This window comes from Prenolepis imparis, unplaced genomic scaffold, assembly GCF_030444845.1.
Source record: "Prenolepis imparis isolate NDT839.2.m4 unplaced genomic scaffold, iyPreImpa1.0 SCAF_2, whole genome shotgun sequence".
NCBI classification, from domain to species: Eukaryota; Metazoa; Arthropoda; class Insecta; order Hymenoptera; family Formicidae; genus Prenolepis; species Prenolepis imparis.
Window position 1 is genome coordinate 9,997,075 of NW_028141160.1, and position 19,413 is coordinate 10,016,487.

Here is a 19,413-nt window from a genome sequence, read left to right on the forward strand (position 1 = left end):
TAATAAAAACGACTGCTCATCGTTGTTTGTTGAAAATTTTCTTTTTAAATTATTTCTCGTAATGCGCATAAATTTCGCGAATATGCAAACGTGAAGTACCTACAAATATATGTATATATGTATAATATGTGTATGTATATGTCTGAATTAAATATATTACAAAGTAAAATATGTTACAAAAATTAATGGCAGTTTGCAATTTTTTAGTAATGTAATATAATGTAATTACTTGTGTTAATTTTTTTTCAGAATTTTTACATTGCTAGAGATAAATAATTAATGATGGTCTTTATAATAAAAGTTTTAGAATTTTTCTATAATCTATAACATTGTGATAAATTACTACATCGATATAAATCCCGTATTTAAAAATTGGGAAGAAAAGTTTAATTGCAAACACTTTAAACAGTCTCGACGACAATAAAATCCTTAACGCCACATATTATTCGTTTTCTCATTTTTATAATAATATATCGATAAGCAAACTTTTGAATTAATGTAAATACAGTAACGATAGTTTTGATATAAAAGTTTTCTTGTTCTGGGATTATAGAATTTAGTTCTGATATAGAATTTTTTTTCATTAAGGTATATAAAAAATTAAAGTTCTCTCTTTTTTAAGATTGTACATAAAAGACTGAAACGGAAAAAGTTTAATTGCAGACGTTTTAGACAGTGATCTTCAAAACAATAAAATCCTTACATTCGCACATTAACCACGTAAACTCGCTTTTAATAGTCGCCGATTTCTATAGTAGTCAGCATTATCATCACGTGTCACACGTGTGTATTGATTTCTCATACTTTTTCAAAGCCATTTTGTGCACAAAGTTATCGCTTATTAAGGTGGATATGCGCGATAATGTTGCCATATATTTGCAAGTTAAACCGCTATTAATAATGAGACGAGTGTTTACTTTTCTTTAAAGAATATATAAAATGCTACATGTATATAATATATTTTATTTTGAATTCTAAAAATAGAAACTTATTTTCCATTACAATAGACTAATTTACTTGTTTTGTATAAAAATTTCAATGTTAAATTTTTATTTTATATTCTTGCCTACAATTGTAGCAACTTTAATCAATACTTTTAATTAATCGCACTCTTACTTTAAATTGTGTAAATAACTAACCACAATACGATATTATTAAAAAAAACTTGAAGTTTATTGATATGAATTATTTTAAATCCAATTTTTACGATGTTATACCTAATCCCCATGCGAGAAAAATATTTTTAATAAATAAATAATATAGCAATATCAGTTAATACCTTAAAAAACGACTCACTTCTGTTTTGCACTGTTCTTATAAAAATAGTATAAAAAAATTAAGATATATAAATTATGTATTGATTTTTTTATATCAAATTTTTAACCAAATATAGTTGAATGTTGCATATCGTAGCATGAAAGATGTAAAATACTAATTATTGCAAATTGCAGTTTCGTTTGAATAGAGATGCGATCAGTTTTTTATGCCGTCATAAAAAATTTTAGGCAATTGCAAGGAAAATGATAAATAACATTTAAAAAATACAACGTAACGCAAGATATAATGTTTAATATGTCACGTTATCATTGCGTGTCATCATCAAAATTATTGGTTATCGCTAAATAAATATGTATTCATAAATAAATGTATTTTTTTGCACAGCATCGTTAATACTTGTTTTTCATCGTTAAAACTTGAGTAGATCGAAAACTAGTCTTATGTGTCATTAGCATACATAAATCGCGCCGCTTTACTATCAAATAGAAAGCGATATATAGAAGTATAAGAAATATAATATAGACATATAATGTATGTATACATGTATTATTATACATATATACAAAATATTGTAAATTTTACATTCTCATGCCATCGAGTTAGGATCAACACGTATAAATGCAACATACGATATTCTGTCTGCCATTATTTTTCGATATTTTTTGCTAATTTATCATTTTTTTTCTTTTTACATCCAATATTATTATTATTATTATGTTGATAAATTTAAAATAAAAAGACATAATTATTTTACGTATAATTAAGTATATATTTATACTTATAATAAGTATATATTGTTTTATTCAGAAAGATTGCGATAATATATAAATAAAATATTGCTTATATAGCATAAAATTAAATTAAAAATAAAATTAAATATATAATTTATATGTAAACTTTTCTGTTCCAATTTTTAAATACGGGATTTATATAACGTAGTAATTTATAATGTTAAAGAAAAAATATAAAAATATTTCTATTATATAAAGATCATTACTAATTATTTTATTAAAAATTATATATAATTTTTTAAAATTATATATATAATTTATATTATTATCAAAATCTGATTTGTGTGAAAGAATAAAATTAATTACCAAGATTTGCAACAAATAATAATTCATCACAAAATTCTTCCGAGGAAAGACTGAATTCAAATTAATCAAAGATTGTATCATTAAATTAACGATTCAGAATTCTGAAATATTCTTCTGAATACAATTCATAAAATATAAGTGGCATCATAAGGTTAATATAAAAAGCTCATTATCATTTGCTATTATATACATATATATGCATAAAGTTATAAGATGTAGTGCCAATAAAATTATATTATTTGTTATTATGTATTTGTTAAAAAAAAGAATTAATTATAATTAACTCTTATATATTTCGAGAGAGTAAATAAACTTTTAATTGATATTATTGAAATATTATGGAAATCATGATTAACTGAAATATGAGAGAATCCCACCCCATATTAGCGTTGAGCAGTAACGAAATTCGCGCGATACACGATTTATTATCATATCCGAGACGCGATCCCTATCACACTCGCGTGCACGAATATCCGTTCACCTTGATACGCCCCGCGACCTTATCTCGTAATAAGAAAACGAGCCTGACCTTGGTACCGGCAGATTCATAATGGTGGTGCGATGATGCTGATGATGCTGATGGTGATGCTGGTGATGCGATTGATGCGGGTGATCATCCGTGTCTATGATCCCCGGGTGGAGAGTCTGTTGTTGTGAATGCTGCGAGGGCAAATTCCTCAAGTACTGCTGCTGTTGCTGCCACATATTGTACTTTACAAAGGATGCACTTTTCTATTGAGATATACAAATATATGTTTCCTTCTCGAAGAGTTCTTTTATCCGTCCGGTTGGATAAAGTATATTCGCTCACCGTCGTGGGCCATTATATCGAAAACGATCGGACTTTTTAATCTACTCTTTTGAGGCCTTTTAATATTTATCACACAATTTTAACGTTACAGTACGTGACTGTTATTTAACACATTACTTGCGAGTTGTCTTCATTTATTTTTTATTTAACACTTGCAATCGATAGTATTGATGAACGTTAATTGCTGTTTGCAGCAGGTGTTTTAATGTCATTTGTTGGATCATTAAAGATCGGTGGCATCTCAAGATATCATCGCGTTAACGTCGATGCGTAGTCGATGGTCCGATATCACGACCCGCTATCGCGATGACTTATTTGCCAGCCGAATTAAAATTAGCCGATTTGTCGGCGATTAATCGCGGTCATTCGATAAACTTTCTCGCGCGAAGATAATAAAGTCGTCTCTATATCTGGTAAATGTTTCGCGAATTTCGTCGAGCTTCATCGACCGGTCAACGAGGCATACCGGCGCCGAATCTTCCCGTCATTCCTGCGGGAGTATTATCCCGTAGAGTCGAGATACGTATATCCTATCGACGCACACCGTACAGTGTCCTTTGACAGAAATTCTATTCCCTATAAATTTCACGCACAAGTACCATTTCACTAAAACTCACGAGGTAAGTTTAGACTAGGTGCTTCGGTGCATTTTCGATGCGATCTTGATCGATCTTTGAGTTTCGGTGACAATTCGTGATTGTCGTCATGATACTGTGGCCTTGACACTGTGTCACAAATTGGTAACAATTCTTGGGGGAAAAAAAAAATCGACAAGACGCCAGTTATGATTACGGAGTTACGAGTTTCTTGATATGACTGCGACACTTGGACGAAATTTCTGTCTCTCTCCCTCTGCCAAGGCTATTGCACAGAGAAATGCGCTATCCAAGAAAGCGCTGTGACACGAGGCGCGAACTCGCCGCCGATGACCTTGACACAGTCCGAATACAATCGCCGTATGTTGTGGAACGATGATTTATTTCGAATGCTGATGATCTTTATTCATTAGGCGAGTTGCTGCTACTGTTTCGTGCTACGTGCGGCATGAACGAACGTTTTCAACAGTGAAGAACCTTTTGTTTGCTCTAACATTCGATGTCGCAACTAATTTTTGCCGGTCGCGCGCGCTAGATGCTGGCGGGAGACCACGTTTTCTTCTCGCACAGGAAACTGCGACGCGCCGCGACGCGACGACGACACGGCGACGTCCACGACGTCCACCTCAAACGCGAGTACCCGTAAAACTGTCAACAGGCAAAACAACACGCGAGCCTACCCAAAACACGATTGCGGGGAGGGAGGGAAGGACAGGTATCGAATGGAAAGGGAACGAGAGGGAAAGACACGAGAATGGGAGAGAAAGATGTATACCCGCAACTCACGACAGTCGGATGCGAACTGCTGGACGAGCGCTATCCCCTCTCCCACTGAACAATCAGCGTTTCCCCTCTTACTGAGACAACCAATCGTCGCTCCCCTTGTATACTCCCTTTGCCTCTTTTCCCCGTGTCGTCAATCCGCTTGGCGTGATAACGACACATTATTAAGCCGCATTCATACCGGCCGGCTCCTGAAGGGAATATCGAAACTCGTATATGAAATCGATATTCGCTCCTTCTTTATCTTGTGAATCTTTATTTAAATGTGCGCAATGTGCTTTTTAAATCGCACTCACAGTGGGAGAAGCGTAATTTTTTTTATACATATATTTTAGACGAGAAAAATATAAAAATATTAGTTTTTAGTTAATATGTAATTTTTTACTATGTTTATGCATATTTATATAAGAATAATTAACGATGATTGATTAAAGCATATTTCAATGTTATTTATTATTTATAATCATATAGATATGAAAATGTTTTTTTTTTTAATGTGTGAATAGTCTAATTTGTATTATGTCATTGAAATACAAATAAAATTTGGAATGTAAATATGATTTGTCCACCTAATCTTATCCATAAAATTAAATATTCAGTTTTATGAATACAATTATGATATTTCATATCCCTATATTTCCTCAAATGTATATATATTAGAGTATATACATTATAATTTAACAATAGAATAAAAATACGATCCTATTTTTATCCATTCGTCATAAAAAAGTTTTATTATTAGCAAAATTTGTTTTCAATGGCAAGCTGTTTTTCGAATGAACCATTGTAAGATTTTTTCGTGACACTCTTATGTGTGTGTGTGTGTGTGTGTGTGTATACACACACATATAAATAAATCATGTATGAGAAAATACTAAAAGAACATCGGAATTTTTTTTCAGATTATTTAATAAGGTAAACTAAAGTATGGTAAACCAGAGTATGGTAAACCCTTTCACATAAGTCAGAAAATAACTATGACAGATGTTTAAAAAAAAAAAAATTGCGCAGTTTGTTAAATTCTCACAAATATTATATGTAGAGAATACCGATGATTTTTTGCTTCGAAAAGTAAACCAAAAGCGAGACATCGAATTTCCTGATAACCGATATGTTCAATGTGACGATCCGATATTTGCAGTTGTTTTTTAATCGAACGTTTTGCGCGATCTTTCTCTGTATCTCGTATTTCAAACAAAATGCAAATAAAATTCGCTGTAACCCTCGAAGCGATAATCGAACTAACCGCGTACGTCGTAATATCTGACAAAGCTTCAGCCCGTGTGATATTTCATATTTGTCGCTGGGAATGTCAAATACAATAATTTGTATCTTCATGGGCATTGCCCATTTTGCTTTTCTTATTATCATCCAAAATAAATATTTATTTAATGCGGTATTGTATAATATACTCAGAGATCATGCGCGTGAGGTATAGCGAGTTACTTTCTTATGTTTGTCCGCAAACAAGAGATGTAGTCTGCGATTTCGATGTATTGTACAATTTTATATGCGGATTACAGTAAAATCAGTGTCATAAAAGTATCGGCATAATGCGTTTTGGAATATGTGCAGATGCAGTCAATCATATTGAAAATATATTAAACAAGAATTACTTTGATTTCCATATCATCATATACATATTAGAATACGTTGTATAAAAAATATACAGTTTTTGTATTCATATTACGAATAATTTTAGAATAAAATAAAAAACAAATAGAAAGCACATTAGAGAGAGAGAGATCATTTTTCTATAATCGTAAAAAATAATAGTTTTTTTTAGTAGAGATACTAATAGTAAAAAAAATTGTTTACCATTAGTATCTCTAAAAAAAGAAGAATAAATTTCTAAACATCCAACAAAAATAACCATAAAATATCTTATCATTTATTTTAGCAATTATCTCAGAATGCAATGTTTTCGCTATTCAAAGAAGATTGATAACGAAACAGATCAAAAGGGTAATTTTTTTCGTGGTTTTTGCTAAAGCTGCATTCAACAAATATGAACTATATATACGTAAGCTTTGACATGGTCGATGCCGTCCAGCAACTCGGACAGTGAAACCTTTTTGCTCAACCATGCTGTAACGCTATAGCGAGCTGGTAATTTCGATTAGATGAGTGTGCAATAATGCGCCGCATTTACGGTTGATTAATTAATTAAACACGATCATGGAAGGTTGTATTAATGTAAGAAACTATAATATTAACAGTAAATTGTACTTTGTGATGCAAATAAAATTTGGAGTAAATAACTTTACACCGTGAAAATAGCTCTTCACGTATGTTTTCAAGTTACAACGCTTATATATGCATAATGCTTCATGCATATAATCGTCGATTTATTAGAGAGTGATCTGTGCGTATTTCTTTTAGATAACCCAATAGTAATTAATTGAAAGGCTAACTTAAACCTTGAAATCTAATTCAATCATATGTAATTATTTTACCTAATCTTTTTTTCTTATATCTCGCGAATTTAATAAAAAAAGTGAGTAATACAGAAAATCAATATTTCCTCACTACATAAAATATTTTAATTATCATATTAATATATGTGCACATAAGTTTATGATTTACGATATAAATATTATTTCGCGATTGACAATCAATAAAAAGAGCTTTTAATTTATATAATAACAATATATAAGAAAATCTTTACAGTAGAAATTATATCTAAAAAATATTCTTATTGATACATCACGTATCTCATTGCATCGTTATCACGGCGAAGAAATCATTGGCACCATAATTTAAAGCATGATAATTTTGACTTACCCATATAAAATGGTGCTTTCAGGTACAGATGTACCTGAAGAGGACGCGCCAGAGTCATCTTCGTCCACTTCTTCCTTCATTTTTCAGAGTTTTCCTGCACATAAAGATAATATTTTGTTAATTTAGAAATTTTGTACCATAACAAAAAAAATGTTTGCATAAATTAAAGAAAATAAAGTGTATAAATTGAAAAATATTTGTTTTTAATTTAATGACTAAAATTTTTCTTATAGCGTATTATGGTGTAAAGTTAGCTTTGCTAATACAATGTACAACTCTATTTTATACGACAAATAATTATACACACTTAGAATGTGCTCGACGAGACTTCTTCTATATTTAAATGTTTGCTATTAGAGCGAATAAAGAGGACGTACTTTAATTGTATCAACTACAAAATATTTATTCGAGCACGTATGCTCATAAGTATTCGTCTGATGCATTCTCAGCGAGATTCTTTTTACACGTGCGATGGATTGTAATTGGATTGTCGCCGTAACAGAGTAAAACTGTGATTAAGTGTTTAAAAGCGAATAAATTCTGCTTGGAAGAATCAATGTGAAAACGATAACTGATGTATCGTCGTCGACCAAATGACATAACTGATCGGTCACGATACAGCTTCAAACTGATTCAATAAGTATACTTGGGCAGTTACATAATAGAGAAAGAAAAGAGTAATTAATCTTACAAGTTAATCAATATTAAAATCATATAATACATATATTGATCGTAATTATATCGTTGTCACCTGAATGCCACATCAGGAATACTTGCATCAAATATTTGCAAAGTTAGCCATTTAAATATAAAACAAGCTGAAGTTGCACAAGAGCTCGATTTTTAAAGCTGGTAACATACACACACATTTTAACTACAGCATAAAAAAATGTTATTTAAGTCGGCGATAAACAAGCAATTGTGCAACATATTGCGTCCAGATTTATTATTTCCATATTAATTAACATTAAAGAACGTGAAAAATAAATTGTACCAAGCCTTAATTTTACTTGCTTTTACTGCAAATAAGAATTAAATACGCTGCGTTCACAAATTGTTCAGTATCCATTTTACTGAACTGTTAAATCTGTTATTAAAATGAATGACGAACTCTGAACGGATATTCAGATTGAAAACTCGGCAGGTTGAAGCGCGCGCGCGAGCATGAACGCAAATCAAATTTGCGATTCGTCGGCATGAAGTCGGACTGACCGATATTCGGCAAACCTGCGAAATCAGAACGATTCAGACCACGGATAAACCACGTCGCGTAAAATGGTTGCACGTTCTGCGTGCACGGATAACAGCGCTAATTCGTGGCAATCGCGCGACGTTTCCCAGGATCAAGGATGGTCTTTGTCCATGGTCACGCAAATCTCTGTTACATCGCATGACTGCAGATTAGCACGTACGTGATCCCGATCGCACAACACAAGGGACACATGTTTTCACTATTTGTGACGCTGCAATAATCCTATCGAGTTGATCGACTCCGTCGTATCGAGATCCTGCACTTCGAGATGATCGATATTTGCAGAAAATGAAAAGTTTGACTATGCGAGCGTATATTTTTTGTGAACATGCACAAATGTATTTTTCCAAGAAAAATTAACTTAAGAAATACGTAAAAGATAGATTCGAATATTTATCGAGAAATATATGTAGATATTATTCAGATCGCTTTCAAATCGCTTCGCACTAGAATAAGAATGGACATTTTCATAAATATTCTGAGCAAGTTTCGAAATCATATTTTTTCATTCAATAAAAGCGTTGAACCAATTTTAAATGTGTTTGATATACATCGAGGGGTTGGTTACTAGTGGTACACTTATAGTGTACAAAAATTACCCTTGATACGGATTACCTTTAAATTACCTCAGATTACTTAAGATTACCTAATACTACCTCAGATTACTTAAGATTACCTAATACAAATTATGCCCATCATACTTAGAATTTAGAATGATATTTTTTTCGATTATTCCCTTTTTTTAATTTAAAATTAATCTTAAAGAATTTTTTAAAATATATATTTAAATTTTTTTGTTGTAAATAGTAAAAATTTTTTCCTATTTTGAAACATTAAAAAAATTGTTTTGATATATTTTTAAAATATTTTATTATTTCTTAACGCTGTCAATTTTATTCCCAAAAACGTTGGGAATAAAAATTTAATTTTTGTTACTGTTAGTTGTTTTCTTTGCAATACATCCATAAAAATAAAGTGCGGTAAAAATGAAAATAATACCGGAATTACCGGCAGAATATTCAATACATGAAAATTGTAATATAGGTTTTGTTTTACCGTTAAATGACGATTTCAAAAGTTGTAGATAAGAATGCATTTCGCAATTTTTAAATGCTCGTGTGTTCGTGGTCTGAGAGAGAAAGACGTGGTACCGCGAAAACCTAACCACGACAATTTTTAAATTATAAAAAAGCACGTTTTTACGAAGCGTCGACTCTAAGAATCGACTGCAAATGTATATTATTGTAAAAAGATAGAATTCATCAATGACGTTCACTAAATTAAAAAATTAAAGATTACCTTAGATTACCTACAGATTATTTGATATTACCCTTAGATTACTTAGATTTCCTATTAGAATACCCATAAGATTACCTGAGAATGCTAAAGATTATTTAGAATTACCAAAAATTATCTTGAATTACCCAAATTTCCTTTGGATTGCCGCTGAATTACCTAGCCCTTGTACAAAAATTACCTCAGTGACCAACCCCTCGATATACATATATTATACTATCTTTCAATATTATAGGTATTATATTCGCGTCTTGAGAGTAATAATTATTTCTAACAAAGATATTTTCTCTTGTGTAAAATAAAAGTTAATTTGTATTTGTATGAGAATAAAGATCCCATAAAATGTTTCTGTCGCATTGTACTTAATTAACCAAGCTAGATGAAATTATTCCAGAGTGCTTTTGCCGCTGTATTTTAATATCAAGAAAATTTTCATCGGCACATCATGCATTATTCTTGCGTATAAGTCTCAAAGTACATATAAAGCAGTAATAAAAACTATTTTTTTTTTTAATTAAAATATAACGATAAAATTGCTCAGGGATATTATTTTTGTCAGTATTAATATAAAAAATCCTTAATATTCGGAATATTTCTCGAAAAGGTAGAGAGAAAGAGAGAGAATATCTTTCCAATCGTCGGATCATTCACATTAATACGAGAATTTGTTTAAAAAAATATTTTTTCGATTTTTCGTCGAAGACGCAACATGTATAGTGAAGCAGAGATCAGCAAGTCTATTCGAGTCTTCAGAATCATTGTTCAGTTTTTCAGAGCGTTGAAAAAATAAATGACGGCAAGTGACTGTATCTATAGAAACTGGCATCAGGTAGGACTGCGTTCATATATCAGGTCGTTGACATTGCGTTATTATCAGAAGTTCCGCTGCATACGCAGTATACGCGACAGCGTTGATAAGACGGCTAGAGGTAACATACGTACGATGCACTCGGTTCTAAACATTTAGAATCCCGACAAAGTACGCGAAATGTGTCTACATTCGATTCTATATATATTTAGCATTTTCATAAATTCATATGTCAAATATCTCATAAAAACCGTTATTTTTGTCTAGACTTCTACATATTTTTTTTATGTAAATCGTGTGCCACGTGTTTTGATTTGTATCTCTCATTGCATATATTCATATATTCGTACCTCTCCAATCTTTTCTATTATCTAAGTAATTTATTTCCTCTAATTTAAAATTTTTTACTGCTTAAAGGTATTAAAAAAAATAATGAAAGAAAGAAAGAAATGAACACTCTTTCTAGGAAACGTGTAATTGTTGAGTCTTTAATAACTAAAAACTCGTGATATCATATTCACATCTTTGACGTCAGAGAGAGAGAGAGAGAGAGAGAGAGAGAGAGAGAGAGAGAGAGAGAGAGAGAATATAATCATATTTTATAATTATGAAAAAAATTCAATGATTATTTTCTCGTCCATTAATTATTTACTAGTTCATCTATAAAAAATAAATTATACCTGTAAATTATATTTCACTCTTTTCCATAACTCGTTAAAAAATGTATATCTAATCTAATACATATATGTATTACTGTGTGTGTGTGTGTGTGTTATATTATACTATACATTAAAAAAATAAATAAAAAATACAATAAAAAAATATCAAAAGATTGCTAATTAAACTATCGAATCTTGTAACGAAAATGCAAATATTGAACGGCTGAAAAGATGGAAGAGAAAGACAATAATGAAACCCCTGTCGTCGCTTTATGTTAATAATATCCAACCGTCTAGACATCAGAGACTTCTTTTGTTCATCACGGTCGGCTGATTTTCGGGAATTGTCGCGGAGGGTTGAACCACGACGTTACACGGGGTGTTCTACGCGTGGGACGCAGGTGCACGAGGGTAACCCCGCGTTGCCGGTCGTGGCTTGTTGTTTTCCCGGTCGGGAAGATGTTCCGACACGTCATCGGTCATCAGCGACGACGAAACTCGCTCGTCTCGATGCACACGCGCGACCACCCGTCGTTTCCGACTCTCCTCTCTCTCGATTCGATGGCGGATTAACGACTTGCGGACCAATTTGGCTTCGCTACGCCGCGCTCGTCTACTTCCTATTGCCTACGTTTTCACCCGGATGCCATTCATCGTCTATTCTCTAACACTTCAAACTCGATTATTTATACCGCAGTATTTAAATTTATATAAAGCAAGCCAATTATTACAATTTAAATTTATAATAGACACTAAAATTCAATCACGTGAGAAAAATCGTGAAAAAGTTGCATTAACTTAAAATTTTTAACGTTTAGCTTCGAATATCGGTGACATACTTTAAACAAGACGGTGATGTGTGTGTTTCTGTGTGTGTGTTGTATATGTAATAAATAACGAATGATTTAAATCACTGCACTCGGTTAAACTATATTAAATTTTATAAAAGAACTATATTATCGAAATCCTTTATAAGGTTTTCTTCGGTATTTTATTATTTGCAACATCAACATCAACGTTATAAGATGTTTACGTGAATGACATGAAAATGTAGTGATTCATATAAATTACTCTTTTAATCTTTGGCGCGAGTTATTTCTTGAAAACTTAATCATGCGCGAGTTCAAAAGGACTTTATAGATATCTTTGAGATACCATGTTTAAGTATCGTGAGAGCAAGTATGACAGATCTGGGCAAAACAGAAATTAGAATCTTTTGCTCTTAAAACATAAAACGGAAAATATATGTAATTTGACATACCATAAAATATACCATAATATGTATCTAAAATAATCTACTCTTTCTCTCTCTTTTTCTTTTATAATGTTAGATATTTTTCATGCACAAAATACTATCCAAAATAGTAATTAGAACTGAAACGTCATAAATATCATTTTACAATTTGCAGATAGAATAATCATTTTACGTCTGTAAGTATATCATTCATAATTATCTATATATCGATATAATTTATAAATTATTAATAATATTATATAAAGACAGCTTATAACAAGTTTTAGAGAGAAGACTTATAAAAATTTTTTATTAAAATTATAATTATGAAGATATTAGATTTTCGGGTAACAAATTTTTAACATAATTTTTTATACAATCGTAAATGCAAATATATGCAAATTATTTTACACGTCGTGTATGTTTATATAACAAATGCATTAGTGAATTATAAACTCTGCACTAAATTCGATATTAAGGCCCATTTCATATTACATCATATTTGCAGTTATACGTTTTCATGATGCATGTCAATGTAAAGGTTGAATATTGTAAAAATGTGTTATCATTGTAACTAATATTGTATAATCATTTAATCATGACACACATCATGTGATCATTCAGTATCATGGAAACAAGTTTATAATTATGCTCTGTCAATTTACGCATTAGCTTATATTTAGCTGAATTTATTGATTTAATAATGCAACAAAAACTTTTAATTCCGTTTTTACATTATTACTGAAATTTTATCACGCAATTATGTCACGAATGTGATATTCTTAAAGATACTAGCACATATAGATGAATATATTATAGACAAGTGCCTGCAATTATTTCCTAATATATAAATGTGGTAACGCACACATTTTACATTTTATTATTTTTGTACTTTAAGGTACATTGATTCTTCATAGATGTTCTTTAATTCCTAGAACCTATCGAGTTCAATGGCTACCTACGGATAACGAGAGTCTATCGGATAAGTGATCTTGTAATATATCTATAAAAACTCCATACGAATGAATCATACGAGTGTTTATATTTCTAAACATAATAATACTTCGCGATTAAATTATTACATTCTCTTGCATATTATAGAATTCGCGTTTATACATTTAATTTTAAATTTTTGTTTAGTAAAAATTTAACTAAACGAAGAAAAGAGAATAACAATTTTTCTCAATTAAAATATAATTAAGATTTAATTAAGCATGCTAGAGTTAGTACTGATATAAATTTTGTGACTTAAGTTTCATACTTGTAAAAAAATTAATAAATTATTTTTAATAAAATGTGTGCATTTTGTGTCAACTATATTAGATTTTTAGATATTAATTAAAAATCTAATTTTATGTATAAAACGACATGTATTTTATTATGATAAAAATGTATAACACGCAATGTGATTAAGTCAATTTTCATTACGAAGAAATTAACGCTATTGATTTTCAAGGCAAATTGCAAACAATCACCAATTACTTTGTCGATCGATCGCGCGTTACATTAACACTGTAATAACAATTCATAACATTATATCCAGAACATGCGATGACCTAATGCAGCCAAGCATAGAAGATACAGAAGTCATGTATCTTCATATCACAGTTGGTTACGAGAGCTTATTGGACGCGAGCTTGTGATATGAATGATATTAATGATTTATTAATAACACATGACACACATTATACAAGTTAATTTTGTTGTGACAGACAATGCCGGGTTTCTGTGAATAAATAGTTATTTCTTGGCAAATGCTTGTTAAGCGGTAATATTGAAGATAACAATACGATAGCAACTAAGAACTTGATTTTGCCGATGTTTCTTGTGTCATTCGTTTTTATCGAGATTGGAGAAAGTAACTCTGATGAATCTTTTCTATAGATACGAAAAAATACTATACACATTTTCTGCATGTATCTTTTGGCATTATATTAATTATTTTTTAATGAAAAAAGATAAAAAAAATACTATTCAACTATTCTTTATATTTATATAACAACATTATAAGACTGTTTTTTTTTAGAAGTTCCAGTTCGCACACATATAATATTTTCCCTCAATTATAAATTTTTTAAAATCGAGCTTTCTTTAGTCTAAAATTTAATTAGACTTTATTATCATTAATTGAAAACCTCAAAATTATATGAAAGATAAAATATTATTTAATTACTTTAAAGATTATTTATTTTTATCAATTTTTACCATATATTTAATAACAGATTTTTTTAAATAGAGGAAAAAGTAGTTAATAAAAATTAAATAAAGAAATAAATTATACATTTTAATTATAAATCAACAAACATAATTATTTGAATTATGTTCATTAATAATTAATAATCATGTAAAATAAAATATTTAAATATCTCTTTCTCTATCTATAATCTCTATCTATAAAAAAACTTCCTTAAAAATAATTTTTAGGTCTATATTATGATCTTTGCAATAGCCACGTTGCATAATATAATTTTATGTTTTCTGTACGTTTTTATATAACTTCGAAATGTGTCGAACTGTTTGCTTTATAGTCCCGTGTGTTTGTTCGCTCGATATGCATTGATATGTTGGGTATGGCAATAACGTTTTAATAAAATACACGTATGCGGGCGACCATGCATTATACATGCGACCGATCCCGCCGACTAAATACTTGCAAATCCTTTATGCGTGCCGTTGGCACATGCTCGCGAATTAAACGGAGCGCTAAAAGGTAAGCAAAAGTTCATGTGTTAAAGTTACGATATCGAACAAAATATCGGTATTTTGTGTCATTGTTGGAATAATAAAGTACCGATGCTTTATTTAGAAAAAGAAGTATTAGTACGATATCTTCAAATATCAATATCAATTTTTTTTTAATCAATTAAATTGAACTTTTCAACTTTTTATTCGAAACATTTTTTGACAAACTATGACCAAATTAAACATAATAATTTCATATTTAATTAATAACAAATATAAATAATTTTTATATTTTGGAAATATACGTTTTATAACAATTTTATCACGTCTTTTTCACATTTTTTGTATATACTAAAATATATAATACATATGTTCCACTAAAAAGTTATCGCATATAACCGCAATATGATTAGTGATGGAATATGAAAAGAAGCAATTTCTGGCAGGATATCAAAACTCTTAAACGTTTCAAAGTAATGGAAGAAAGTTGCATTGAATCTAGAGAATCTTAATCTTTAACAAGTATTCAAATTATATTAACAAAATACAAAGTATACAAAAAAAAAAACAGAATTAATAAATGTAGCAATTTATGCATAAACATTGAAATTAAAAAATTAGAAATATATAAATATTAAAAATATTTCATAATTATATAGAAGATTATATATAACGTTTATTACTATAGCAATAACTGCAACGATAATAAATATTAAATAGTTTCCGGACGATAGTTGAAATTGCGTGTTTGACACTAATATGTATGCACGGGTCTCTGACCATGGCATCCGGTAAATAATGATTATCGGAAATTTGAAAAAGCAATCGCGTCGTACACATGATCGCGCTCTTCCGACCTTCGCAATCCGTGAACGGAGTGCATCGATATTGACGATAACTTTGCACTTCGTATCCTCTCTCTCTCTCTCTCTCTCTCTCTCTCTCTCTCTCTCTCTCTCTCTCTCTCTCTCTCTCTCTCTCTCTCTCTCTCTCTCTCTCTCTCTCTCTCTCTCTCTCTCTCTCTTTCTTTCTCTTTCTCTCTTTTATCTTTCTTGCAACAGAAATAGCGAACGGATATCGCTGCGCAGTTGCATTCCCGCTTTTTATGCGATAAGCATGAAATATTCCGCGGATTCGACTTTTCCATGAATGCAACACTGTTGCAAATTACGCTTATTTTACTCAGACGATAAGACAGAAGTGCTCGAATAATAGCATCCGCGATAATAACCGCAAACATAAAATATGATCTAAAAATTTTACTTAAAAATTACATAAAAAATATTACCTAAAATAATATAATCCAGGATTAATTATAAAATACGTGCAGCTAACACTATGATTTATGTAACTTATGTAACCTATGCTTGAGTTAAGCACGTATTATGTATATTATGTTCTTCGAGATAATTACACTTCAAGACTACTCACTTTTGCGTCTTTCGGAATTGCTACTTCAAGGATATACAAAATATATATATATATATATATATATATATATATATATATGTCGAGATATTTTAGGTTGGTTGTTCTCGATAGAATTCGATACATCAATAATGCTCATGCAATATTACTCCTTCAGTCGCTAATTCCGAGTTCTCTCTTTGCTTCTTGTTTTTAGTCAACTTGATCTCGAAATGTGATCTTGTTTGTTGCTTTGTGCTATTTTCAGCATTTTCACGAAATAATGCTTGTCATATATTTGTCCTCACATATATTGTCGTGTTTTTATACATTATTACTTAGGTTATGATATTTGAGATCGCGACTCGATACATTTTTTTAATCACGTTTTTAATCACAGTTTTACTTACAAATGAAAAAGAACCTTCACAATTGCGGTGACAAGGTGGACGCTAACAATAGAAATATATGGCACACATAAAGAATTAAATAGCAGGATGCGTAACATTCGTGCATAAATGAAATATTTAACACATGTACTGCATAATAAATCCGTCTACACCTCTACTTTACGCGTTAATATCACATCATATATAGAATTTGCAATTTGAAAACTTAACTCTTTGTAGCCTCAATTGTTTGATAAAAAAATTATTATTATTTTTGTAATGTGGAAAATAATAAGAAATTTAAGGATAAGCAAAAAATTTATATTAATTGACACTAATATATATCTGCGAAAAGTGTCATTTTGAAAAAAATATTACAGCGAAAAATAAATTACAATTAAAATTATTATTCGTGTAAATTCATGTCTGCGTGTGAGATGAACATATTGCAAGAATAATTTTAATATACGAATCATCAATAATTTGCCTATTTAAGAAGATTATTTTAGCCGGTACTCTACGGCCCTACAACGACATTTTATTTTGATGGTCTGCACCTGCGGCAGGTGTGTCTGCCCAAGACGAAAAAAAATCCGGACTGGTTGTTTTGCAGATTTATGTAGAGAGACACAAATATCTGATACATGTATAAACCAGCCATGTCAAATAAACAGAGCAACGAGAAATAAAATAAACATTTATTACATATCTGATGCAAAATCAAATAAAACCTAAAGTCCCAAAAAATATAATCAAGTATAATCGTATATTAAATAAATTACAAAATAAATATAAAATTTATTTTACAGTTTAAGAAAAGAAAATAGAGAAAATAGAGAAAATAGAGAAACATATAAGAAATTATATTTTAACTTGGGATTTGCACGCCTATGTCGTTAACGACGAAAGCAATTGATCGATTAGTTTGAACATTAAAACGTTCAGACCGGTGTCCTTGAACTTCTCGTTCTCGAGCGAATCGACGAGATACAGTAACGTTCATTCACGTGAACAACGCGAGAATGCGTGATGATGTCAACAATGCACCCCTGCAATTTGCGGCGGTTCTCTCGCACCTCTCGAAGAGATAAAAATAACTATCATCATCCGATCAGGCATGGAGACGGACGTCAGTCGCGTGACCTAGTTTAATCGGCGAACATTCTTCTACTAATTAATTATGTACGACCGCTTTAGAAGTCGGTGGTGACGCCACGAAGCTTGATAATAAATGAACGATCCCTGCTTTATCGAAAGTGACACAAGAAGTAAAAGGGAAAATAATAATGAATATTAAATAATAATAAGAAAAATTCAATAGTTATCAAATGAATTTTGTTGTGAAGTCTTTGTGATAAAACTTCGAGATTAAGGAGCGATCTTAAAGTGAAAGCGCGCGATAATCCAATCGATAACAAATGATGATTTAATCGATCATGTGCGATTATAATCGATAAACTAAGATGTTTAAAGTTACGAAAAAGCCTTAATTCAAAACTTCCTATAACGAGACAATGACTTTCATAATGAGCAAGATTATATGCTTACCTATTATTATATTACATTAATTGCATATAATTATATTTATAACTGTATATGTATGTACATATGTGCACATGCATATGTGCATATGTGCACATTGCAGTAACGATCAGATGACATTGCGTGACAATGCCAGAAATTATCGCGTATGCCGTTAGACATATACATATGTTATCGTTATAATAAGGATGGGTACAGCGGACACACAATGTATTACAAAAAAGCACGCGTTGTTATTGCAAAACGCGGTGCGATCAATGTGACGATAGATTTATGTTTAGTCCGCAAATGCGTTGCAAGATTCGTGCGATCCTGTTTCTAATGAAGACTAATGGCATCCCGTTGCGCAATCCATACGCGGATACGTTTGCAAGAAATGGCTGATATCGCATGAATCCTGATTCTAAAATATCTGCCCTGCGCTCTTTGTGATTCAACATCGTTATTCGCGATCGTTAATTATCAGTACTTGACGCGGAAAATTGCTACCCGGTTCGAAGTTTCCCATTTATAAAAGTCACAGACTTCTAACCGCGCAAAATCTAATAAGATGAAATTATGCGTTAGATGTACGGGGTGTTCGGAACACGATTGCTAATAATCTTACAATGTAATTCTTATGCACATTTGCAAAACATCATAAATGTTTAAATATTTAGTTTTTAAATTTTTTTTAAATGCACACACCCACACACATATACATATCTAAATATTATTATATTTCTCAATTGAAAAGAAAATCAAAGATAAAAAAGATTAAAATCATGTAAATGAAAAAATCTTAAATTATCATGT

The 19,413-nt window shown here is 30.7% G+C and overlaps 1 protein-coding gene across 3 annotated transcripts in view; it reads right to left on the minus strand.

Annotated features, from left to right (window-relative positions):
• The window catches only part of LOC145933162 (uncharacterized), an 88,221-nt gene that overhangs the window by 60,883 nt on the left and 7,925 nt on the right, over positions 1 to 19,413 (minus strand). For 2 of the 3 annotated variants that reach the window (XM_083032695.1, XM_083032694.1), the window contains exon 1: positions 2,905 to 4,601. In XM_083032695.1, the coding sequence (XP_082888821.1) occupies positions 2,905 to 3,080 (176 nt within the window). In that variant the 5' untranslated portion in view covers positions 3,081 to 4,601. Of the gene's footprint in view, positions 1 to 2,904; positions 4,602 to 7,349; positions 7,444 to 19,413 lie in introns of those variants that run through there. The other variant, XM_083032696.1, reaches the window with a different exon arrangement.